This window comes from Aquila chrysaetos, chromosome 18, assembly GCF_900496995.4.
Source record: "Aquila chrysaetos chrysaetos chromosome 18, bAquChr1.4, whole genome shotgun sequence".
NCBI lineage: Eukaryota > Metazoa > Chordata > Aves > Accipitriformes > Accipitridae > Aquila > Aquila chrysaetos.
This window is the reverse complement of record NC_044021.1, coordinates 19098650-19125370: the sequence shown is the minus strand read 5'-3', so window position 1 is coordinate 19125370 and position 26721 is coordinate 19098650. Positions and strand designations below refer to the sequence as shown.

Below are 26721 nucleotides of genomic sequence, written 5' to 3'. Positions count from 1 at the left end.
CATGGAAGCTAAATATATCCTTTCTGAAGGAACACCCCCTCTTTGCTGAACCCTAGTAGAGCTACTGCAGTCATTCTAGCCTTACACCTTCTCCAAGGCATTGGCTTGCTTTCTCCCCGAGTCTCCATTCCCAGGTTAAATTCTAAGCAGACAATCAGCCTTGTTCAAACAAAGACTGACATTTGGTGACCTCCCTGAACGATCTCAGGAAGGTCCCATGGCAGCTGAGATAAAGACAACTTCTTGCACCACTTAACAAGAGGCCAGTCTGCTAGAATCAACTTTGCAGCACAGGACTGCAGCACAAATCTTACTCTTTTTCGGCTAGGAAGAAGTAAGACTATCTGTCTGTATATAGAAGTACCTTCATAGTGACTGACACTTGAAAGGCTAAAAGAGAACCTGAACAGATCAACTCGATGTGGTAGTCCTCCCTTCCCCTAACAAACATCGATAAAATTCTGACAGGCATTCCCCAAGCAGCTGCATGAAGAGGGAAGCAAAAGAAAAGCTCACACAACCTGTATCATTTAGTGAGAGTTTTAAGTCATCTATTTCCTTATCAGTCACCACTTCTGCTAATTTATCAAGCTTGAAAGCCACCTACCATGCATTGCCATTTTAAAAGTATAATATTTTGCAACAGGAAGAATAGAAATCTGTCAAAACCTGTAATAGGTCAAAACCTGTAAAAAACACTTGAACTTGTGAGCTGGCACAGGACCAGGAAAGGGATTATGCTATTGGACAACTGTCACAGATGGAAGCCCAAGTTTTCAGAAGTAATTTGGGATTAGCTTTTAGATGCCTGAATCAGAATGTTAGAAAGACAATTAGAAAACTGCTTTTAAGAAGATGTATATGTAAAGCCAAAGATGGACGTTAAGAGCTGGGGCCATGCCAGATTGCTAATCATAATAAAAAAACCAAAAGATCACCACCCAAAAGCGAGAGCACATTCCACATTCCTCTAGTGTCGCACTGGAGGAAGTCTTTCAGAAAATTAAAAAATTAATTTCTGTATGTGGACTGATTCAGTATCAAATATGCAAAAGGAATCCATATCTGTCTATAGTTTTATGATGTTTGTGGTGGGTTGACCCAATACAATGTTGCATAGCTACATTAATTTTGGTAGAAGAGGTAATTTAAATCCTTTGGGAAACATTATCCTCTTGATATGAGCACATAACTCAGATTAATAGGATTTGCATATGTATAACAGTAGGGAGAATAACCCTGAGTTTGGAAAACAGCTTTGTATTTTAATCAGTTTGGGAACACCAGCAAAAAACCCATACCGGGGACAACTAATTGAACAGCATTTGTTAACTCATGCTAGGTAATAATTGTGAGTTAATTGACCAACATTTAGAAACAAACATAACAAACAAGTATATTTTGTGAAAACAAACAAAGCAGAACTGTTAATATAATCGAAAGAGAAGGGCAGGTAGAAGTTGCACTGTTAATCACTTATAAATTGTGGGGTTTTTACAATCCAGACCAAATCTGTGCTATACCCAAATTGTATAATTGACTCTGTGTATGCAATCTCTCAGTTGTTCAACAATACAGATAACAGCAGTAATGGTTTAATTATACCTTACAGCTGAAGTAGATAAAAACCTGCTAGTTCTTAACTAGTGGTTGTAATTAAGAGCGGAGAAGAGCAGTATTCACTGCATCTGCTTATGTTTCATTAATAAAAGTGGATTTTAAGTTCCAATACAGCAAAGCAGCTGCACGCTGCATCCAAGCCCTGACCGTGTCCTGACAGAAGACAATGACTGGGGAATGCAGCTCGGCTTGTAGCAGCTGTAGGAAAAACAGCTCAGTAAGCAGTGGTTGAGCAGCAGCTGTAGATATGGAATGCACTAAACAGAAAGCAAGCGATAAGCACGTAAGAAAGAGGTTATTTCCTGCGCCCCAAGCATCCCTTTAGTTTCGACTGCCTCAACGGGTTGAAGAAACAGCGTTACTTTCTTTTTACCACTTTCCCCCTGCACAGGCAAAGAAATACGCCCACCCTCGTGCACACACGTGCACTGCCAACCCACGGACAGCGAGGGAGAGCAAGACGAGGCGGGACACGCAGCTTCCACCCCCGGCCGAGCGGCCGGCTACCGCGGCCGGCCCCCGCCGCGCCGGCCGGCGCTTCAGCACCAGGGGCGGCGGACAGCGCCCGCGGGCTAACGGGCGGCCCGGCCCGGCCCGGCCCCCCGCCACGCCCCGCCACGCCCCAGGGCGGGGTCAGCGGCGAGGCGGGAGGTCGGGCCCCTCTGCCTGCAGGCCAGGCAGCACCCCTGGCACACCGAGAGCGACCCGCCACCTTCCGTGGCACCTCAGTAACATCACCAGCAGCAACGAAAATGAAAAGCAGGTAAGTTTAGGAAGGGGGGGGGGGGGTACACACATACCCCCAAAAAATAAATTCAAGAACGTTGCGCCTCATAACTAAGAAGTTTCAAAAGCCAACCCTGCACCACGCAGCATTACTAAGTACGAGCAAAAGTGGCTAAACAAATTTTCTAACAGCTGTTTCCTTGGAATAGAGAGTTCTCAAACCCAGGCTGCTTGGTTTCTGCTTTCTGAGCAAACAGAAGAGTAAAACCAACAGCTCAGAAATAAAGTGGGTACCAGTGGCATGTTTCACTTGCTTTTTGGCTCACTCACTCAATATTGGTTGCTAAGCAATTTTTTTTTTTTTTTTAAAGCTCAAAACTACTCACTGCCAGATGGATTAATGAAAACACACACTTGCACTACTTAGAACATTTTTCATTTATATTTCTTGATACACCAGTACTGTTTCTTTTAATTATTTCTTTTAAAGGAATTCCATTCCCAGGTTTGAAAGTAAAGACATAAATTAAAGAGAGCCAGGGAGAGGGGAGGAACAGAAAGCAGTTAAGTGTAATTATCAATTTTTTCAGTGGATTGCAGGAAAGAGGTACCTAGAGACTTGCATATCCTCTGGGACTTCTAGCGAAGACAGCATGTCTAGCTCAGCATAGAGATGTGAGGCACCAGGTGACCTGAAGGTGCCTTGCTCTTAACTGGTTTATCTATTTATAACTACATGACATAACATTACCTGTGACAGCACAAGTCAATGCAGGGTTACTTCAGCAGTCAAATAACCATACACAGCCTCTTTTTATTTACACCTTACGCACAGCGATGCTCTTTCCATTTTCACGCCCAGTTCTTTAGAGTGGAAACCTGGCATCTGGCACTGTCTTCCAGCCTGTGCCCTGAAATGCCACCCAACTTACCTACAGCTTAGTAATATTTAAGAAGTCATGATCAGAAAGAAATAATGACCTGCCATATGATGTAACCAACCATTCCGTCAATGGTAAAACCAAACAGCGTATTAGCCATTACCAAGGGTGTAATTACAGCAGGGATAACGGGAGGGGGAGGGGAATCCATTCCATCCCCAAATGGAGGAAAAAACGCATCTCTGCCATCTCCAACTTTCTGCCAGCTGAAAGGGGGGAGGAGGGACAGGGAGACTGCAGCATGGCAAGCAGCAACTCCCAGGCAGCTCTTTTCCCTTTACAGCTGGCAGTGAGCTGACAGGCTCAGCATCAAAGACTGTTACACAGTTGGGTCATTTTGTGCGCTGCTGCTGGGACAGAAGGGAGGCTGCAGTAGAGCTTCCTGGCTACAGATCCTCCCTCACGCCCACCCCACGGACAGAGGAAGTCTGGTTTGGTGCAGAGAACCAACAGAAAGAACTTTCTTTTCCTTTGTTTTTGAGAGCAAGTAACCCCTGGTGTAGTTTACTGTTAACTGAGCACGTAAGGAAAGAAAAGGTCAGGGAAAGAGGGAAAACCACAGGCCTAGTAGGGAAGAAACAGGATAGTCACCATGTGCAGGATGAACTGAAGGGGACAGCTGAAATCTCAAGGGAGCCATGAGGAAGAGGTGGCAGAGAGGAAGGAGCGGCAGTGGAGAAGGGGGACGGAAAGGTCAGGTAGAGACTTGCAGGAGGCTCGCCCCGATAATGGGCAGGAGGAGGTGAATGTGGGGAGCTGGAGGTGTGTTAGTAGAAAGCATCAGCCTCTACACCCGTCAAGTCACAAAAAGCAACGCTGAGACAACAGGGGACCTCCCAAGACTGAGAAAAAGCGGACAACGCAGGTGCAAGTTTCCTTGCACTTCTGAGGCACAAACCCATCAGGGGAAGAAGGCAAAGAGTGAGAGGGGGAGAGATGTGCAAAACGCCAAGAGCAGCCTCTCCAGGAGGGACGCCAGAAGAAACCTGGCGAGGAGGGGCTGACCAGAAGTCTTGCGGGGATGCCGTACCACTCTCAGCGGGCTGAGAGGATGGTGCTTTGGGAGAGGGCAGGCTTCGAGGCGCCGAACGGAGAAGGGAAGCCGGCACCCGGCGGGGCGGGCGACAGCTGGGGGAGTAAGGGCAGCCGGTCAGTGGGCCAAGGCCGGAGGAGGCCGGGGAGGCACGGAGAAGCGGACGCCCGGGCAGGGCAGGGCAGGGCCGGGCGGCGGCGCCCGGGGAGCCCGCCGGCGCTGGCGGGGGAGGAGGCCGCGGCGCCGGGGGCGGCCCCTTCCCTCCCTGCCTCCCCCGCCGGTCCACGGGCGGCTGTCAGCGAGGCGGGCCGCCCCCCCCCACCCCCGGGCCGGGCCGTCTCTCACCTGTCTCGAGGTTGAAGGAGATACGGGCCTCAGCGAGGTAGGGGGTGTCGCTCTTGGAGCGGACGCGGCGGATGGGTCTGCGGTCGATGTCCTCCTCGGAAGATGCCGCCATTAATGTGGGCACGGTGAGCAGCGTGGCCCGGCGAGCTGGCGAGGGCGAGCGGCGGCGCGGCCGGGCGAGGAGGGGGCGGAGGGGGCGGGCGGGGAGGGAGGGAGGGAGAGAGGGAAAGGGAGGGAGAGAGGCGCGGGGCGGGGGAGGGGAGGACGGGGAAGGAGAGAGGGAAAGGGAGAAAGGAGCGGAGGGAGTGAGGGAGGGAGAGACACAGGGAAAACCCGTCAAGGATCGGCGGACGGGAGCGGCCGCGGCGGCCCTGCCCGCTGCCCCTGCCCGCCGTCAGCGCCTCCGCCGGCCGAGTCCCGCCCGCTCGCCTCAGGGCGGCCACCTTCGCCCCGGGACGGGCGGGGGGGGGGGGACGACGACGGAGCGGTGTGTCCCGCCTGCTCCCCTGCCCAGGGTAGGCCCGGCCCGGGGCCCTGGCTGAGGTGCCCCCCCCCCGCCCCGGGGCGGGGTCCCGGCTGAGGTGACTGCCGCCCCCCCCCCAGCAGCTCGGCCCGGCTGAGGTGCCGCACGACGCCATGGGCCTGGCTGGCCGAGGTGCCGCCCTGCCGCAGGCCTGGCGCCTCCCGCCCCTGCCCTGGACACCCCGAACTGCTCTCTTCTAGCCTAGGGGTCCTAAAACTCAAGGCCGGATCGAGACTTGGTGGGAAGTCTAAGTCCCTTCACCTCCTTCTCCTCTTTCCTTGGGTGAACCCATTAAGTAAACCAGAATGGTGCACCAGGCCAAGCGCTTTAAAATGCCAAGGGGACTGAGGAGCCTACGCTCAGTGTTTAAAACGGCCCGTCACTTAAAGCTTGGAACGCGTATTCCTAAGTCGTTTTGGCAGGTGTCTGAAAAAAATGTGACTCCATTCTCCAGCTGCAGACTGGGGACAATGTTTTGCTGCTTCTCCCCTATTCTGTCTTCTCTATTTAGGAATCGGCTCTTTATGTAGAAGTTGCCCTGCGGTTGGAAGCTGCCTGCCATGTTAGGGCTACAGTTTCAGTTGGGAACTCTAGATGTTGGTGTAATACAAGTAATGAAAAATGCTAATTTTAGAAAAAATCTGGGTAGCACGAAAGTACCACATAAAGTGAGAGTTAAACGGTTAAAATATGTGCCAGGGAGTGGACTAGTTCATCCCATTCAGATTTTTTAAAGAAAATCCAGTCTGCTTAAAGTCTCTAAGTTGTCAGTACTTCCAACATCTTTTGGTTTGGTCAACCTCAGTGAGAAAAAGGACCAGGGAATGCTGGGCTCAGTAACTCTGAAGGCAATGATAGTAGCATTAACTGGTCTGAATTTTTCTGTGAACTTTTGCCAATTAAACCTATAAAGGTTTTGGGGTGTGCTGGGTGTTCTTCCATGGTTGTAATGTTGGGTTTAGCTGAAGTCTGCTGTTAGCTCTAATCCCTTCATAAATGTCCACAAAAACTTTCATGTTTCTGGATGCCTGGAGTGGGTAAGATATAAATATATCTTGTTTGCAAAGCCATTCTCTTTTGCTCCGATTTTACTGGCTCGCCCTAGCTAAAACGGGAAAATCTTTAGGTAGTACTTGCAGGAGAATTTTGAAAAGGATCCCTGTTGATACATATGCAGGTGCTTGTAGTTAGACAGCCGTGACACCATTGGATGTCTAGTGAACCACCATACCACTTGTGAACGAGGAGGTACCATCTGGTCCATCTGCATCTCAAAAAAAGTCTTTAAGTAACATCATACGCTGTTTGGGAAAGGGCTGGTCTTACCATTATCAAGGTTGAAGCAGATCCTAGCTTCTTCCAAGTAAGGGGTGTCACTCTTAGACCGGAGTCTTCTGATGGGTCTCCGGTCTATGTCATCCTCAGAAGACGCTGTCATCAGAGTGGGCACAGTGAGTAGAGTTGCCCGACGAGCTGGTAAGAAAGAACAAATGAAGAGGAGAATAGCAGGAGAAAGGAGAAATGGAAAGGGGAAGGAAGAGGGAGAAAAAGAAGAAAAGAGAAGAGAAAGAAAATCATTCAATGGGAAAGAGGATCTGTAGCAGGTAGTAGAAGAGGCTATTTGCTGAAAGGTCCCTGCCTCACACGCTGCAGAATTTAAGGGCTGCACTGAATGATGCCAAGAAGAGGAAAGATTGCTGTGTCGTGTGCCCCAAACACACAGGTTATAGGTCTGTTCCTGCCACAGATTGTTTGTTCAAAGTTCCTAGTTTTGCCACTTAAACCACTCTTTTCACTGTAGCTTCTCAATAGCTGTAGTCTCTCTTTTTCTGAATGCTGTTTTTGGGGCTGTGATGCCTGAGTAATCGAAGTATTTAAGTGACCGCTTAGCTTGCAGAAATCAGTGGAAGCTGTGCTTGGGACACATGACATGATGCCTACAACAACTATTCCAAAACTCATTTTCTTGTTGTCTTGATTTGGGCACTCAAAATTAACAGCTACTTTTTGCTCTTCATCACTTTATGTCTTAGTTTCGGGGTTGTGAAACAGGGAGAATCATCATTTTCTTTCAGTAGGGATTTTGTGAGGATATAAATTCATTAATATTTGTAAAGTATTCATATACTTTAGTGAAGCACCAATGAAAAGCCCATGAGGAAATTAAGATTTCTATTTTCTGAACAGGGTTTAAATGGCTTGGGGCCATGCCTTCAAGGAGGAGAAAGCAAAATATTTAATACTGGCTCATTAAGTGAGCACTGCCCACTCCATGCACTGATGAAGCAAATGGTAGGATAGTAAAAAATTACTGTGTCATCATGCAATTAGAAACCGTACTAAATACATATGTATAAGGAGACTGAATTAATGTTGTAGAGGCAAACATCATTCTGGCATTGCCTAGGTATTTAGCACTTGACCTTACAGCCTTGATAATGTCCCTTTAATGTAGGTGTTTTTCATGTGAAATGTAATTATGAGCAGCTGTTGAATGCTTTGGGTGCTGAACCTATAAATTACAAATCAAATACAGAAGAGCCTCTATAAATATATCCACCTCAGTTCTCTCTCTCGGTAGATAAAGATTATCACAAATGCTAGCTGGGATCTGGCTGATCACTGAAAGCATGAGCACCATGTACAAGTACCTTCTCAGTGTGTTTCTCTCCCCTCTGCCTCATATATAGCTGGAAAGAGAGTTTCAGCTTGAAAGCCTGTCCTTACCCTTAGTGTGGGACTGTTAACATTAACTTTCATGTGGGACCCTGTAAGAGCCTAGGAGCCTAAACCCTGGATGTTGCTGTTTGGGCATTATCTGGCAGAACAGCCTTTATCTTAGGGCTTTTGTAAGCCACCACACTTCAAGTAACTAATAATGAACTATATTTTCCTGCTGGGACTGGAGAGCACGACTGATAGTGACTAAGAGCATATTCTGCAGCCTGTTAACTGTGGTTCTTTCTTTTAAAACTTTTTCAGAGTTCCAAATAATACCTGTCAATCAGAAGCCTTCAGATGCCTAAAACCTGACTTAGGTGTTAGGTATGATAGCATATAATTAGTATGAGTTAACTAAAGCTGTCACGCTCTATTTTTCACTTTGCAGCATTAGGTAGTTTACTAAACAAGTAAATCTGTGCTGCTGGACATAGCAGTTATTTCTGGTCTAACTTGCTTGTTTTCTGGTTTTAAATGGATTTCTTTCAAGTTTTTGCTGATTCCTAACCTAAGGTTTGAATTTGAAGTAAAAGCAGAGGGCAAGAGTTGAAATTGATTTAATGGGGTCAACTACTTAGATTAAGCTAAAGTAAACACTGTGACTAGACTGTAAACTATTACTCCCTTGTAATAGGGAAGTAGAGTAATGAAGATAAAAGAGAATGGAAAATTTCTGCTACAGAGAATTTTGTGCACTGCATCATCAAATTTACACTTAAGGAAGATTTATCTGTATATGAAGTCAGCATTGTAAAAATCATCTCATAAAACAACCTTGTAAAACATTTGTCTTTTAAAACTGGCATGATCTAGCCGTAGTTAAAGCAAGGAAAAGGGCACCCATGCATTTCAGGGCTGGCTAGATCACAGGATAGGAATCTATTTGAAAAAAGAAAAAAAACCCCAACACCAAATTGCATATACATTTATGGTAAACAGAGAATAAGAGTGGGCTTTTCTACATAACTGTTTATAAATAATTTTTACCTTTGGGGTCAAAATATTGGGATCTGGCTTGTATTCATTTTGACTAGAGGTAGGTGGATGCTGGAAAATGTTTCTTAGGGTATTCATTATATGTTACTTCGACAACAATGATTATCTCCCCTTTGTGTGTATTACCAAAAGGAGTTTTCAAGAATGACTGAAAATTTTAAGTAAACATTGGAAAAATTTCAGAGTAAGCTAATAAGTATAAAAACATTTTGCAATAAAAACCTAACATCAATTCTTAGGCAGCCATGGAACTGGAAAGTATAGCTGATCACATTCTGATAGCCATACAGTGACGCTGAATATTTATGCATGCCATGAACATACCTGAACACACTCTTTTCCTAACCATAATCCATAGCACTCCTTATTACAAGAATGACTTGCCATATATTTTTTAGTAAAGCTGTCAACATTTGCCCAGTGTGACCATTGGGTCCATCACAGATAATCCACTAGTATCTCTAGCTTCAGCTGCTCTCCACAAACCAGCTCAGCCTCTGGGACACATTTTTAGGAGATGGTTTTTCAGGAAAATTAGAAAGTGTCCTCTTGAAGGTCTTGGAGTAAAGGAATGACATTATGATACACATTAAGGGGCCCAGTTATGCCACAAATGGAATGTGAGACCAGCGTCCAAAACCTCATTTTAAGCAGCCACTCTTAACAGCACACACAAGGCAAATCAGTCATTTTGGTTAAATTCTTTCATTCTGTTTGTATTGTTCTTCATGGGGTTACGCCACGATTGGCACATTGCGGCAACATCTTCTCTGGTATTTGCTAGAAAGGGAAAAGTTTGCTTATGGAGGAAAAATACCTTAAAAATAGAAATGCGTTAATGTATGTAATGACACCTTAGAACTGATTACATATAGTTCACATTTGTGTCTCAAAATATTTTACGTTACTGAAGTACAACACTAGTATGTGTTTGGGAGAACGAAATGTGAAATACATAAATTATTATATTGCATGTTCAGAGGCATTTTGAATGTATCATTTCAACATATTTAATTACATCTACAGGTTGTCCAATTTTTGAATGCTGTTTGAAATTCATGAGAACATGGGGGACAGTTTGCAAAGAATTTTTGATGGCTTCCATTTTTTTCCATTAAAATACATTTCCACATATTTTAATAAAAATATTAATACTAATTTTTGTTTGCCAAGAACTAGCTTTATGTTTTGAAGAGCTATAATATTGATTTTTTTTTTTAAGACCTGTGGTTTTTAGAAAAATTTTAGACATTTTTAATTGGAAAACTTTCAGAAGTGAAAAGACATCCTCCTAAAAATTAGTCAGAGAAAACGTGAAATATTAATCTAGATTTTTCCATCCACATTTATCAATCGACTTTTGTTAAAATGTTTTTGAAATATCTCATTGGTGACACAAATAACCTTGGTCATTTTTGGCTTACTAGGGTCTTCATCTAGAAACCCTAATTTGCATAGCAGATTCTTACCTCGAAATGGCAAAAACTTTTGAGACCTGATGATTTTAATCTTAGTACAAGCAAAATGCTAAAATGTTCCTGCTGGAGATGTCTAGACCTAGATACATTGGAAAGGGTATGTTTCTGACGCATATAATCACAAGCAACTTCAGATGACATAGGAATAGCCGTAAAGGAATACTGTTTTACATCAGAAATCTTTAAGACTTTTTTGAGGAAACCCTCATTTCTCAGGGCAAATTTTGAACAACTTTGTAGAATACCTATGAATATATATTAATTGCAGCGCTGCTGTTGCTGACTGAGTAGGATTCTTTTTTTTGCTGCCTTTTTTTTTTCCACTAGAGAAACATATGACCTTCTTATTCAGTTCTCCTCCTCCATGCTTCTGTGGAAAGGGCTCACCATGGCATAACATGTAGATAATGCACACAGAAATGTATTTTTGGCTAAATGTAAGCTTTAAAAACATTACTTCAGGTACATTTCGATGCATTTAGAACATGATATTCCATCTGTGCTAAAAAAAAATTTATTAGATTGTGAATATTCTTCTTTAAAGACAGACCAAGCAATGGGTCCAAATGGATGTTTACCAGGAAAAAAATCTTTTGGTCTGATTTAATGCCACTTCACTTTAGTCTTGTTTTAAATGCAACTGATAAAGAAAACATTTGAAGGATTAGAGATGGGAAATGGGATATGACTGGCAGGAGAGGAAAAGAGTAGAACATGTGTGCAAGCACTGGTGAAGACATAATTTGTCATTTATGAGGAATGATTTATAGGCTTGTGTCTCCCAGATAAACACAGAAGCACATGTGTATGGATTGCTCCGTGTCTCTAAAGCAAAGCTGTTGAGATCTTTGACACCAGTTTGATGGACATCACTAATCTGAAAGAAAGTACTTAGATACATAGTATGCAAACACAGGCCTGAAGGTTGCAAACAATGGTACACGTGCAAAAGGATATCCACTTTTATGCACACGCTTGTTATGCTGGTTTGCGATATTTGGGTTGGGTAAACATATGCTCAATATGCCTAACTAGCATTTTTTGTACCCATTAGAGGAAACATGCTTGTTCCTCTGTCATTGTGTCCAAAAGCATAGGCTTCAGAAAACAGATTATTAAAAATTAATAAATAAACAAAACAGCTAAATTATTATGAAATAGGGACAAGTAGAGGCTTGTTTATTTAAAATTAATTTTTAATAGGAAAAAATAGATTTAGTTTTCAGAATCAAATTTTTTTCAAGTGTGATCCATGCATAGGTTTTCTAAAGCTTTCAGTATTTAGGGGTATAGACAACTAGATCTCAAACATCCTAGTTTTATTCAGATTTGCTGCTGAGAATTAGAAGATCCCTATTTCTTCTGACTTTAATTTGGCTGACTGGATATTGAAATAAATGAACAAAAAGTAGCTGAAGTACAGTTACTGCAACTAATTGTGAGCTACTTTATACAACTGATGAAGCCAGGCTACCTGATTCTGCAAACCAGAGACTCTGATCATGGCACTCAGTTGCCTGTTCCTAAATTCTCAGTAATGGGGGTGTGCCAGAATAGGAGGTGGTAAAAGGGAAAAAAAAAGTTTGATGAGGAAAAGGTTGATGTTGATCTGTTACTTCCCGGGATTTAAAGGGAGGGAAATTACAGCAGGAATGCACATTTGCTGGTAGTAATTCTTCCATTATTAATACTATTAGTCTAAGAACTAGTGACATCACATGAATAAAAAAAGAAAAAGAGCTGCAAAATAACATAACTTTGAAAATATGTTAATCTATAGGATGGATTAATCATAAAATTTTGGTGGATGGAGTACCCTAATGTTACTTTACACAAGGAACATCTGCAGTGGAATCATTCTGGATTAGGATCTGGGGATACAGCAGTAATATGCTTTTGTAAAATACTGGACATGATTTAATACGCAAAAGCAGAAGGGAAGTAGCACTGAGTAGTCAGCAGTGATTAAAGTCAAACATCTAGAATGAATCAGCACTGTATGAATTAAAATAAATGAGCAAAAGTGAAACACAGTGAAATAAATATATTGTGGAGACAGAGTGTGAGAGGAAAATGTGGAATTAAAACTATACCTTGGAGTATTTTATTAAACCTGGAAAACTGATCAAGAAGAAGGATTTCCTGAAATCTTTTGAGCAGTCATCCCCTATGTGTCTATACAATCTTGTGCATCTGTTATCCCTTGGCCATGTGTACTATATTTTTATTTCCATATTTTTTTCTACTTCACATTTTTTTATTCACTCTTTATATTCATCAAGTAGATTGCAGGAATGTTGCAACCAGTAAAAGCATACCTAATGTAAGTGGATCTGTAAATTATTTATAGATACAAAAGATAGTTTAGGATAAGCCTTCAAGAGAGTTTTGTTCAGTTGTTTAAATATGCACAGTGTATCCTGCCAAATGGACTGGCAAGCAACATCAAGGTATGTAGGAGCATCTTGGCAATACTCAGTTAATGCAGTTAATTTTAAGCTTCGTGCCCCCTGCTGGTGCAAAAGGAGATAAGACTGGAAAAGTGGATGCACAAGTCTCCAGGAAATTAGAAACTATTTTATCCTTGAGTCAGAAGTCGCCTAAGAGCGACTAAGAACCCAGACTCCCAGCAGGGACTGGAGGGTCCGACTGTAGTGCAAAGGTGGACTCACACAGCCCAGAATGGCATCCTGACCGCACGATGTCCAGCCTGTCGCGTCAGGTTGTGGTGTGGGGTTGCTAGAGGCACCAAGAGAGGGGGTGAGTCTTAGGACCCCTTCCGTCAGACTTGTGGCTACAGAAGGGTGCTATGTGCAGTCTGTGATGGGCAACTCTCCTTCTATGATGGTGCCTAGAGCCTTCATTTATAACGTACTGGGCAGAAGTCATTCTTCTCTCTTAGAGTTCATCCAAGGGGCTCCACCCCCTTGTATACAATGGAAGGGATGGGTTCCTCATTTCTTAATCCTGAACAAGCCCAGGTGAAAGCTAGATACCAACAGCCAGGGCCCTGCGTGCAATCCCTGCACAGAGTTTAGCTGGCTATGCTCAAGGCAGGCTCTCTGACATGGCACAGCTGTTGGAGACAGCCCTGAGCAGCTTTGGAGCTGTTACAGAAAGCGGCAAGAAGCCTCAACATCTGCTTCCTCCCTTTCTTTTGGGAGCTACGTTTACACTGAGGCCGTTGCACGCTTGCTGAGTGAGGCTGCGGCTGTGCCTGTGGCTGGCTACGTTCCTCACTGATCCACATCCAGACTGCTGACTTGATGTCCTCCTTGGCCTCATACCTGCCTCATCGCCATGGTCTGGCCTGATGATCTGGACTCTTGGCTGAACCTGGTGACCGTCAGCGGAACTGCCCTGCTCGTGTGCTTCAGTGCTTTACCTCTCGTAAGCGAGGCAGCTGCCCCTGCCCGTCTTGCCGACCTTGGCTTGCTCTCCCTTACGGAGCAGCCTGCTTTTGCTGCTCCTCAGCACCAGCCTGCTCAGCTCTGGCACATATGAGGTCTTTCTTTTGGTGCTCCAAAGCATAACTTCTTTCAAGTAGAACTTCAAGATCAAAGCAGATGTCTCTCCAAAGCAGGCTACACCTGAGACAGGATCTGCACATTTACACGTTTGGATTACAACTTGACCTGTTTGGGGGAAGTTACTCCCTTTCCTGAATTAGGTCCTATTTTGCCTGCCAACACATGATTCCTGTATGCAAACAAATGCCATTAGCACAGGCATCTTTCATTCAAGTTAGGTGTCTAGGCTTTCATAATCACTGGAGAGAATAAGGCAAGATTTATATTATCCCAAGGAAGATGTCTAAGATTAGGTGAACTCTGCACTTTAAATGACTGTTTCTCTCCACTGATACATGCCAGGCTAGTCAGAAGTCTTGGGTGGAAGCATCTTCACTGAGGACACCTAAGGCATAAGTGAGCTGAATCCTATTCCAGGCCCCATTATATACTTTAAGGCTTAATGCCTGAAAGCCATGGTAGATTTGTATTTAGAATATGTTTACATCGAAGAATGACTAGTATCTTCCACGCAGTTCAGAGGGAAAAGACTTTTTGAAAATTAATGTCCAGCTCCATGCTTAGATTTCAGATTCAGACTTTCTTAGGGCAAGGGGCTAGATCCAGGGGATCACAGTCCCTTCTTTCCTGCTTGTGATTTGCCAGTGCGTCACCAGGCATTACGTACTTGGCAAGGACACCCCCCATCTCCTAGATCCCAACATATGGCCACAGAAGAGACAGTCAGGGAGGGCTGTGGGGCTTAGGATATTTCTGGCTTGTATCTGAAGACTGCAGCCAGCTGGCTTCATTTACCAAGTTTTCTAAATCTAGATAATCCTACTGCCAGATCCAGCTTTTGTGACTTTTCCATCCCTCCTGCTTCACTTTCCTTGGAGGAAACAGGGAACAGATGTTTGAACAGCAGATGCAGCCTGAATGGCCAAACATCCTCTGTTCTGCGCTCAGCCCACAGGAGTGAGGTGATGGCTGCTTCTGCAGAAGGAGAGGATGCGAAAGGAGGCAGCTGATAAGGTAACACCTCTCTCCTCCTACCCTACAGCATCAAAGGCAGTTCTGCAGCTTTCTGCAGGAGTAGGTATGAGGTGTGGGCTGGGGTGTTGCAGGCAGTAACGGATAGAGAACTGGTTAGTTGCTGGGGGCCAAAACCCTGCTTCAGTCTGTCTGCTGAGGTCAGAGCATCCTGCATTCAACTACACAAGACATGAGGTCAGCTGGGATTTGGCATCATCTGCTAGCAATGTCATCATAGCTCTTTGAGTTCCTTCCCAACATTTTGCAGTCCCATTCCTTCCCTTCTCTTCCACCCACAAGGAGTGGGTACAGATGAGAATGAGTGCTTTACAGCTGCCATTTGTAACATTGTCATATCATTAACGTGAAAACATTGGAAAGGAGCTTTTTCTTGATCTGGAGGATCAAAGGATTAAAAAGCAGAAATCTTCAAATCTCACAGAAAGAGTAAGTGGGTCATAAACCCCCATTCTACAGTCTGTAAACAGAGCATTTTGTAATGCAATAACTAATAATATAACTAAAGTAATAATAATACATATAATGTGTTCTGATGTTGTTTCTAATTAAATAGCAGAATACTGTAGTCTTCTTTCAGTCAATTCTGTCATAATGCAGTTTTAATGCATATACAGATGCTGTTTGATAGCATGATTTCCTAATAGCACCATGTTGTTATGTTAACATCAAATAGTTACTGGTGATCCAATTAGGTAGATCTGGTGACAATGCTTTCTTGCAGACCTTTTAATTCAGTTCCAAACTAGCTACTTGAGCTATGCTATTTAGGGCAGATGGGTGCCTCACATTTAGTGTATTTGGCGGGGGGGGGGGGGGGTGTCAGAAATTCATAGCTAATGCAGTTTATCTGCCTTCTGAGAGACAGTTAAAGAAAGAAATATATTATTTTTGCCCATGTTTGGAGAAATCATGCCATTATCTCATATAGAAATGCCTGCCTCATATAGAAATGCCTTAAAATTTGGCACAAGGTACAAGGACGACATCAGAACTGTATAGGCAGCATCAATGCACACTCAATAGGGTTGAGTTCCTTGTTGTGTACGGGGCGGGTAAGATAGCTCAGAGGAAGGGCATGCTACCATCAAGAAGTTTGGGGCTAAGGATGATGATAAAGGCATTTGCTACAGGAAACCTTGATGATGAAACTCTTCCAGGGGTTTATTGTTTGGCCTGCTGAAGCCATCTGTGTCACTCAGAGAGCTAGTGCTACCTCAGACAGTGAAAGCCTCCTGAAACTTGTTTGCACAGGCCACATTTCGTCTCTCACACCTATTGCTAGTGGGGTTGTCCATCCATCCTTCCCCTCAAGCACCTCTCATGTTGCCAGGGGGCTGCTGCGTTGCAGCATTTGAGAATGTAGAGCAAAAGCATTGTCACTTCTGTGCTCAGAGTGATTTTCCTTCTGGCACCCAGCTTGTTGGAAAACAGCTGACCTCAGACACAGGGAGACGAAGAGAGGGGAGAGTACTGGAGTTTGGGGAAGAGGTCTCACAAGCATGTGAGGTAAGAGGTCTGAAGGACAGGAGCTGGGGAAGATGCAGTAAAAGGAGCAAAGAGGAAGGTGAAAAGTTGAAGGGGACAGAGTATAAGTGCAGCATGGCTGTTATATCAATGTACTGCTTCCAGTTGTGGAGGTAATTAGGGTTTGGGAGCCTCTGTACTATGCTGTGATGTACAGTGGAAGTATGTCATTGGCGTCTTTCATAAAATCTTCACAAGCAGGGGGACAATAAAATCCCCAATTCTCAGTGCTGGTTCCTACTGGTTTTGGCCAAGGGATTGAAGCCCGCATGACAGATCTAAATGTCAACCCCCTGCTGATGACTTTTATATCAAGGAATACAGTTCTGCATGACAAATTTTGTTCCTCATTTTACATTTAAAAAAAAGCAAAATAATTGCATTAAAACAAAGAATCAACCAGGTGCTAAGGTTAAAATTTCAGTCATGCATCTAACTGATCAGTACAAGCATTTATATATGTGCTAACAGTGTAATTTCTCCAAGTATGGGTAAGATAATATTTATTTCCCCTTGCCTTTTTGGAAATACTTACACTGAAGGTTGCCTGTGCAACCCTTATTAGTCACTTAGTGCACATTACTGTAATAGACTTTCATTGCATGAATGCATATTCCTTCTTCCGTAGTCCCCTCTGTACCTTGCAGCGCACAGGGATGCTGTTGATAAATTGCTATAGCTTGTAAAGCAGTAAGTTGTAGATTCCTGAATTTTAGTTTCTCTGGACTAGAAAGGGATTTGTTCTCATAGTGACATCGAAGAACTTATTTTAATATTACTTCTGTAGCAACGCTCAGGTATCCATTGCATTTTAGAGATGGAGAAAAAGCCAGTAAAATCAGTCATTGCCCTCAGCCGATTTTTTCCCTGATTTTGAGGTGCTTAGCATTCGCTTCTGTTGTTCAATGCAGAAGGCTGTGTTGTGACAAGAAAGGTTTTCTGTGACTTATACAGATGAAAATATATCACAACAACTGGGGCAGCAGCTGGACAATGCAGCATGTGTTGGGTAGCAGCACCTCATCTGAGCCAAAGGTTAAAGGTGGTACTGCCCCCCATATATCCTGGGACGGTGGCATCCCTGGGGTGGATTAGGTCTTGCTCTGGGAGAATGGCCTCCAGAGGGAAGGCAGAACTTTGTTGGCCAGACTTTGAATTTGATTAGCAACTGATGAAATTAATGGTGGACAAAAGCTGGATCACATTTTCAGAAAACAGGCAGTATGTAAAAACAAAAAAGGCTGATAGAGCTACTTGGTTCTTACAGTTTTCTTCAATTTAATATGGTGTTTAAAGTTTAAAGAACAAAAAACCTCTCCTCTCCGAAATTGCAAGTTTTCTCCAAAAATAGAGCTGGTGAGAAAAATGTGAACTGACTTTACCAAAAATATCATCTATGTCGTGAACAAGTCTCAACTACATTAAAGCAAAGAAGCTTGATTACTCTTCCCCTCTCTCGCACTGCTGCTGTTCAGTGGGGGCCAGCATTTCACAGGAAAGGATACAGACCAGTGAGAGCCTGCTGTTCGCCTAAAGTGTGCTGGACTGCCTCAGGGCTTTCCCAAACCAGTTTTTCCTGCAGCACTAGATAACACCACATTATGATCCTGACAGCATCGATAAGCAACGAGGAAGGGGAAGGACACCACAAGCTCACAGAGCAAGAAGTGGGCCACTGCTGTCCCCTCTGACTTGTCCATTTGGGTTCTGCAACACCAGAGTCTCGATCTTGGGAGTTCCTTTTGCTCCTGCTGCACAACCAACGGTTCTCATAGCTTTTCCTTACCCTCTGAGAGGGCAGATCAACCCTATCATTGGTCTTCTTGTAATCCCTTTTACACCCCATGCATTTTGAAGGCCTTTCCCTACGGCCTCTCTACCCTTCAGTAGGTCAGTCACAAGGGCTGGCCCTTGTCTGGCCCTATACATCTTAACTGTACAGTTAAAATAGTCATTTTCTGAGTCAATACCAGAGTTTCTTACCTTGAGCTCCTTGACTGTAAAACAGTCTGTGAGCAGACTCGACATCCAAAAAGTAGTCCATTTTGAAGGAACTTTATGTTTGTGTACAATACTCCAGTACGGATGATCAGTCAGATTCCTGGGAAAGATCACAGAGATGTCAGACAGAAAAAAGCTGGTGAGTTTCTTTGTGGAAAGAATTGTGTAGGCAGTCACTGAAGTACTTCATTTGGCATATTGGGGTCAAAGCCTTTTCAAATCACTATTCATAGAACTTCACAAGTATCCTTTTCTATTTTAAGACATTTGGTTTAAATCCTTGTCTAAAGACATAAAAGAAAAGTCCTATTGCAGTATTAGCAAGATTCCTAGTACCTTCCTAGCACAATCACCTTTATTCTAGCCACAATCTCCATCTCTTACAATACATACTTAAATTCACCTGCCTGTTACATTTGCTCTTAAAAAAAGATCAGAAAAGCTTGGGGCAGGGACCTTCTTTAGCCAGATCCACAGCCAGCACCTCTGAGTAGGCACTACTGTAACGGACTACATTAAAGATAGCATTTGTGCCACTTATGCCAAAACACTGCACTAGAAAAGACTACACAATATTCTGCATATTTCATTCCACCTAAATGACCAGAAGCCAACCTTGCCTTCCCTCTCCCCTCTTACTGACCAGAAGTAGCAACAGAACATCCCGCCATCAGTTTTAAAAGACGTGATCAGAGCAATCATTAAGAAATCGTAGGCTACTCCTACCACTGCTTCTTAGCTAAGGTTTATATTTTTGGCGTTCTTCTGAACCTCAGATCTGTCTAGATCCTAGATTACAACTGTCCAAGATGTACACTGAATCGGGTGTGCCTCTGCCGGGCAGAGTTCCTGGGATTATGCCCATTACCATGATCCTTCTCCAGCCTTCTTGCTGCCTTCTGCATTTTCTTCTACTCTGAACAACTCACATAAAAAACAGGATTTGCAGAAAACACACAATCCATCTCTCTCTTCCACACTTCAGTTAGCTACAGTATATAATCATAAGCATACAAACAGCTCTGCACAACATGTATTTTAAGACAGACAGACAAAAATACCTCTGGTCCTTTTCCGTGCAAACCTAACAGAAAGGTTTGGGGCAGGGAGTCTGACCCTTGCTTCAAGCAGTTCCTTTAATTATGTTGGCAAAAATCAGGAAACCGGGGTTCCAAAGCTTTCCCTTTTTCCTTCAATTTGGTTTTCATCAATCAACATGCAGTCCCCTCTAAAATTCAGAAGCCTGTCCTGATGAGAAAACTTTTAAAATTCCTTAGCAATTCGCTTTACTGTAGCACTCCCAAACCAGAAATGGTACTTACTGCAGAGTATCAAGAGCTGCCTGGCAGTGGTGTAAGCTCCAGTAGTTTCAAGGAGGGTTTCTTTGATCTTACTAAATGTCCCCAGTGTAAGCAAACAATTTTGATTGTTTGATTGGAACTCTGATGAATAATGCATAACGTCAACTGGACTTCCTTTATCAGATAAAAATGGCCAGGAGATGTTGTTACTTAGCAACAGGAGGTGACACTACGATCATCTCCCCCACTCCCCCTCACCCTTCATACTGAAAAATTAAGCCCCTGGTTTTGATTTGATAAAAACTTTCCCAAGGAGAAAAAAAAAAAATCTACATCAAGTTTCCTTCAGAATCTGTTTTTCACTCTGATCTTCCTTGTTGCATCTCATATTCTGAGATATTTTTAAGTGTTTCATAATGATTAACTGTAACATTGTGTTTTGTCTAATAATTTGCTTTCAGTAAGTAAAATACCTACTTTCTCCATCATTTACCACAAGGTTAATGAGATTGTTAAATGTTTTGCTATGAATATAACGCAAATAACATCTTGAAGAGATTAATTTCTTATCTGGTACTGCTTGTTGGACAAGGCAGACAGAAAAAGCAACACACAAAATGTTCCAGTGATGCTATGAAATATATAGATTATCCAGAAACCTTTCCTATTACAGAATTCCTACTTTAAGTAATTCATTCATTCTTGAAGGAGCTCTAATATCTGATACAAGCATTCTCGAGGAATCATTGCGTTTCTGCTTAAGATACAGCCTCTTACAAAATACACGATGTAGCTTTTTTCAGGAAATATGCATTGATAAAAAGCCAAAGCACTGTGAAAGATTTTGAAAATAAATAAATAAAATCAGATGCAGGAGATAAGTACTTACCAGTGTTACTGACCTCTTTCCATCCTACTGTCATGGAATGAGACTAAGCAAATGCAACCCAGTCTGTGAGCCAGAATGAACAGCTTCTAATTTTCACTTCAACCTCGAAATCAAGAGTACTGAATAGAGAAAGGTGACGGATCTGCTGTTTTATATTATGATGAAATGAAAGCTCTTAGCACAGATCTGAGTAGAACTGCTTTTTTTTATACTACATTAGCCTGCTAATTTGAGGAAAGTGAAAGGCTTTGTTTTACTGTCTTTTATCTGTTCTCCTTGCTACCCCCACAATTTAATTTGCATTTAAAATTATTCTTATGTCTCCACTGCACTCCAAGGTATGGAGCATTTTCTAATCACGATGAATGTTCAGTGTGGTTTTTGTGCAATGCCACTTTTATTCTGAGCCAGAAACATGGTGAGTAATTATAATTGCCAGCTATTTTCTAGAATGAAATACAGAGTGGTTGTCTGATGCAGTTTCTGATTTTTCCTCCATTTAGCAGTACATTGCAACAAACTACTCAGTCAAAGCATCAGTAAAAACATAAATCAAATAGCACAGTGTCATGGCATGATAGCTTAAACATGCATATCCATAGACCATGAAAGCAGAATATGTTTCTACTGAGATCTTTTCAATTATAATTTGCCTTTCCCGAGTTTGAAAGTGGGTTTGGATGGTTAATAAACTAAAATATAGCACAGTTATCTCTTAGTGGCTTCCAGTTCATCTAGTTTAGCATTATTGGAGCTTCACATTGTTTGGAATCCTGATGAGGCCAGGCACTAGGGGCTAACAAGGGCCATGCTATGGCGTTGCATGGGCATCCCTCACAAGAGGGCCAGCACCCTGCTTCTTCCATCAGGTCTTATTGTAGTTCTCCAAAGTCTCATTTTGGAAGTGGATCAGAAATTGAAGAAGACAGTGATAAAGTGATCCTTTGACAAATTTAGACTCAGAAGTTCTGACCAAGGGAAGTTTCAGGAAGCAATCAGGCTTAGTCTTCCCATATTTGCAGATATTCTGCTCAAAAGATCAGGTATAAATGCCCTCTGATATCCATTGCCACCAAATGTTACCGGTGCTCAAAACTGTGGGCTCTGAAAGGTTAGATTTTTGTTTCAGTACCAGAAAACTCTATATCAAGTAGCATAGGATTTTTTTGGCTTTTACAAGAAATCCAAGAAGATAAATAAACCCTCAGTACAGGTTTTTTTTTGTGCAGGTTAGAAAGTAAGAATCCCCGTGAGTAGATTACTCCGTGGGTTTCCACTCTTAAGATTTCTTACATGCTTCTTCAAAACACCCGGACAGTATAAAAGATAAGGGTGAGCTATACGAACTGCAGGTAGAATCTGGTATGGCTGGTCCTACACTGGCACCCCACTAAATATGGTTGGATTGCGTAGGCGGCTCACAGTGCCACCTTAGTGGCGGATCTGGCTTATGCAAACTGTGTTCCTGTTTTCAGAGGTGTGACAAACATTTTCATTCCTAAACACAAATTAAAGCAAAAACAAACAGCAAGAACACTGCAAGCCACCTTCTTTGCAGTTTGGAGAGTTGCTAGCATCTTCCTTTCTGCATTTTGGAGAGTTTGTATTTGGCATGATGATTACTGAACAAGAGGTCCCTCCAAGCTATCCTCTCATAATTATTGGATCCATTATCTTATGGACCAGGGGCCAGTTGCCTGTTTAGCCCAGCTGACTTTCTTCAAAAGAAAATCAGAAAAAAGAAGAAAGACTGGCAACACAGAGACACAGAAGGAAAAATGGAAGACAGGAGAATGCTATACCTCACTCCAAGGATCATACCTGCATGTTTGCAAGCAACGTGGAATACTTTTTTTTTTAATAGGGGCACTGGATCTCCCAGTCAGAAGGAGGCTGAAAAAAATACACACTTGCATGCTGGGCAATGTTTTATAGCACCTGTCCTTTAGCCTTTGGTGCATCCTTCTGATCCTCTTTGCCATCACCCTTTCAATCTGCATTGTCATCTTCCACTGTCACTGACAAGCATAGTCATTGAAATCACCAGCAGCCTCTCTACTGACCATTGCAAGATCATCCATCTTGATACCTTCATCCATCTCAGGGATTTACAGTTCACTTTAAATTATAGTGCAGTAGTTCTGACAGCTGCTAAGAGCTCTCTCTGACTAGGGGGTACTTAGCAACAAGAAAGATAACTGTACCTTTATATTTATATTCTTCTATGGCATTCATCACCATGAGGGAAATCCTTGCCTGCCAGGTTACAAAGTCTTTAGGACGGTAGTGTAGGCTCAGATTTGACCCGCAGTCCAGAGAGAGCTCTACCCTCAGAAAAGGAAATCCATTACCTCCAGCTCAGTTGGAAAGCCTCCATATCTAGAAAAATGTTCAGGTGAAACAGATCTGTTTTCAGTTAGGCATGATCCCCAGATCAGGCTTCCCATATTCTTGAGGCTCACTCTGAAAGTTTTGCACAGCTCTTGAGCTGATGCACGGTGCATTGGGATGTGTACTCTGACTTGGTTTCCAAAGAACAGCAGAGCACCTCAGGGGGCAGGGAAGGACAGCAGTAGCCAAAACCAGAAACTGTACTCTGCGACTCTCTGAACGCTTCCCTGTGCTCTATCAAGCCCTGAAGCCAAACTTGCAAAACCTCTGCTCTTGACTGGACCCCTTATCAGCACAGATCCATGTTCAGGATAATGGGTGCAATGGTTTTGCAACATACACAGATACCCACGGAGGACTAGACTGAGGCTGAACTCTTTGTGAACTAGACCATAAAACCAACCAACCGACCTCTGCTAAAGAAATACTTGGAAAAAAACTGTCGCGCTTTGGAAAAATCTGAAGCCAGCAATCCTCATCATGAGCTTAAGTAACCTACTGCATCACATTTGACTTTTTCCCAAATTAAAAAAAGAAAACCAAACCAAACAAAAAACCCCCAAAACCTCAAGAGGAAAGTAATTGAACACTTGGCATTTAAAAGGAGTGAGTAGCCTTCTGGTTTTCTAACAGTCAGATACATGTAGGCATAGGGCTGGGTTTTTTTCCTACCCTGAACTCTCTATTGAGAACATAACTGTTACTGTAATGACTCAGAGCCTTGGAAAAAAAGTCTGCTGCTGACAAACACTAATATTAACCTGAAAGAAAGTGGGAGCAAAAATGTAATGTGTGACTGAAGAAGTGTAGGCAAGGTGATTATTACAGAGAGTTGTTTCCTGAGGGATACATTCAGAATAAAGGAAGAATAGAAAAGTTTAAGCCCCTAAGCTATGAAGAATGGGGGTTTTTGAAATTATAATTATCAGTCTTGAGCTTAGATACATTAAAAAGAGAGGATTGCTAGCAAAATTAGGACACAAATATGTTCTCTATTTCTTATTTGCAATGCAAGACAAATATTATGATGCACACAACATACAATAAAACACAAAAATATTAAGATTAGGGTTACAGATACTTTACAGTGATAGGGACTAACATTGATGCTTTCAGAAGTTTCTGCAAATTTTGTACAAGTCCCTCTTGGGGTCCTCAGGCTGAAACCAATTAGGAATTTTAAGGGAGTTGTCCAGAAGAAGAGGCACTCCCAGTGCAGAGGTATTTATTTTTAATGCTTCTACCATAAAAATTATCAATATCCAGAAACACTGAAGAGAGCATAAAGGTAGCCCTGGCTCTTGAAATCAGTGGAAGGTTTGGTCTGGGCTTTCATAGCATCAGGGTCACGTTCTTGTTATTTAGCTCCAAAGCAAGAACTGCGTGGATTCCAATGCAGAAGAGATGAACTTGAAAAGAGGAAGCTCGAGCATCCCGTGTCATGAACAAGTTCAAGAAGTTGCTAGTTGAGAAAATCTTGAAAGTGCTGTCATGGAGAACAAAGGTTAGCTATCCTGCATGGAAAAAGTCTATTCTAAGATGATATATGGCAGTTTGATACGCCTTCATTTGAGGGAGGAGAGGTTGAAGTCATAATTATATGATAAACATATTAGAGAAGAGAGATTTTGGGAGACCGCATATGTTAAAGCCTAATCGTTCAGTCCTTATACAGGCAGAACTTCTTCTGCATTAATAGACCTTCATCATCCTCCTCAATTACATGACCAGATCATGTTTTTTTGTATAAGAAATTACGCAGGAATGGAAGAAAAGGAACTTTCCCTAATTCATTCCCACGGGTGACTTGGTGGAAGTAGAGAAACGCAGAGCTATCTGTGGCAGGGGAAGTGGATGAAATTAGTAAAATAGATCTCTTGGGTAAGCCTTCTCAATTGCCCCACCAGCACACAGCAGTTGTGGAGGTGGAGGCATCCCTTTCGGCTTCCGACTCACTTTTCAAGTTCTGGCAAAGGAACTTTAAAAGGATTCAAAGGGGCAGCTGGAAACAGTGACAGAAAACAAAATCATGCAACCTTTGTATCTTCCTAGGACTGAGCAGTCACCAGATCTTGAGCTGTCCCCCACGCAAAGGACAGTGCGACTGGCCAAAGATGTAGTAGGGAATGCCTTTAATTTGCACTAACACAGGTACTAATGATCTTGGTCTTAACCTTCATTGAAAGAAAGTGAAAACCAGCACTGGGAAACTGGAAACAAATGTATGCTTACAGTGTCCTGATGCCCTTTGAGCAATTGCACCGATAGTGGATCATTTCTAAATCTGGTTTCAGTTGGTTGCTGGTTTAAATGGGATAAACAATTCTGAAGTAACTGAGCAGCTGGACATAAATACAGTAACATGATTACATTTGATAAAAATCTAGGAATTGCAGTCTGGTTAGAACAAAATCAAATGACTTCTTGCCAACTGACTTTATGTAAGGCAAAGATATAACTATGGAGTATTAATGAAATTACAAGGTGTAGTCCTCAAATAACATCATGAGATTTAATATTCATAGGGCACCGTGTGTACATAGATAAATAATGCATATGAATGCCAGTCTCTGAATAATTTACATAACAATCAATCTCCTTTCCTGTTTCTACACTGTGCTATCTTCCAAAAACTGCATCATCTTCTGATACAGTTTTCAAACTGTTTGGCCTATGGTTTTTATGATTAACTTCCTTAGGAAGACAGATCAATGAGAGCTTCAGAAGAAACATCCACCTGCCTTAGCTTCCTACCCCATGTTGCTCTGGAGCTACTGAGGAGCCACATCTTTTGCAGTGGGAATATTTATAGGACTTGTAATGAAACAGGGGAATGTAATTGACAAAATCATCCAGATACCTTGAGTATTCCTGGACACATATTACTGTACCTCACTACTGGAGTTATTCCAAAGTTTGCATGTACCTTTAACTTAGTTTGGACACGGTTTCTTTATGTGCATGAGTTGGATATTTTTGTGCATTTCAAATGTGTAAGTATATGCAATTACATATTGCTGTGTTTTCTGTACTTCATTGAAGGATTTGATCCTGCGTAATGCAGGTCTATGCAATGTCAAAAGTCACGAGCAAGATGATAAGTCAGAAGAACCTAATTCTTTCTTAATGATCATGAGACTGTAGAGCTCTCAAGTTACTTCTGCCTGGTAGCAAAAGTATGGCCTAAAAGAGGAATATATATTGCAGCTATGTGTTCCACGAACACGACGGGGGCTACACTAGTTCTCCTGTCTCCTCAGACACGCCTGATTTCTGCCCACATCTTCCTCCTTTTTCACCACACACTGCAGGCTCAGGAGAGTACTTCAAATTCTTCATGTTTTTCATGATTTCAAAGAATTTCTGCTTGCCTTTGAGCAAAACCTCTTTGCACCTTCGGTAGGAATTTGTAGGACTAACACCAAATTTGCATTCCACCATGGAACAGCTAATGCAGATCCGCTCCTCCAGTTTCTTCAGCTTGACAGAAGATCAGGTCTTTTAACACCACCAGACTGGACATGATTTCTAAAAAAACAACATCAGCCAAGGACAGGTCCACTGTTTTATGTGGGTTGCACTTATTTTCAGTCAACCCCGTTTAGAAGAAAAATAATGCATTTATTCTGTTGCCCAAGTTTCACTAATTATTTGAGACAACTACAGT

General features: G+C 42.7%; 1 protein-coding gene across 1 annotated transcript in view; it reads right to left on the bottom strand.

Moving 5' to 3' along the window:
• PHACTR1 (phosphatase and actin regulator 1) overlaps positions 1 to 19900 on the bottom strand; it is a 312826-nt gene extending 292926 nt beyond the window's left edge. The window contains exons 1-4 of the mRNA XM_030041742.2: positions 19796 to 19900; positions 18456 to 18573; positions 6515 to 6661; positions 4666 to 4812 (exon numbers count right to left, since the gene is read on the bottom strand). Of these exons, the coding sequence (XP_029897602.1) occupies positions 4666 to 4812; positions 6515 to 6661; positions 18456 to 18516 (355 nt within the window). The 5' untranslated portion in view covers positions 18517 to 18573; positions 19796 to 19900. The remainder of the gene's footprint in view (positions 1 to 4665; positions 4813 to 6514; positions 6662 to 18455; positions 18574 to 19795) is intronic.
• Between the last annotated feature and the right edge of the window lie 6821 nt (positions 19901 to 26721).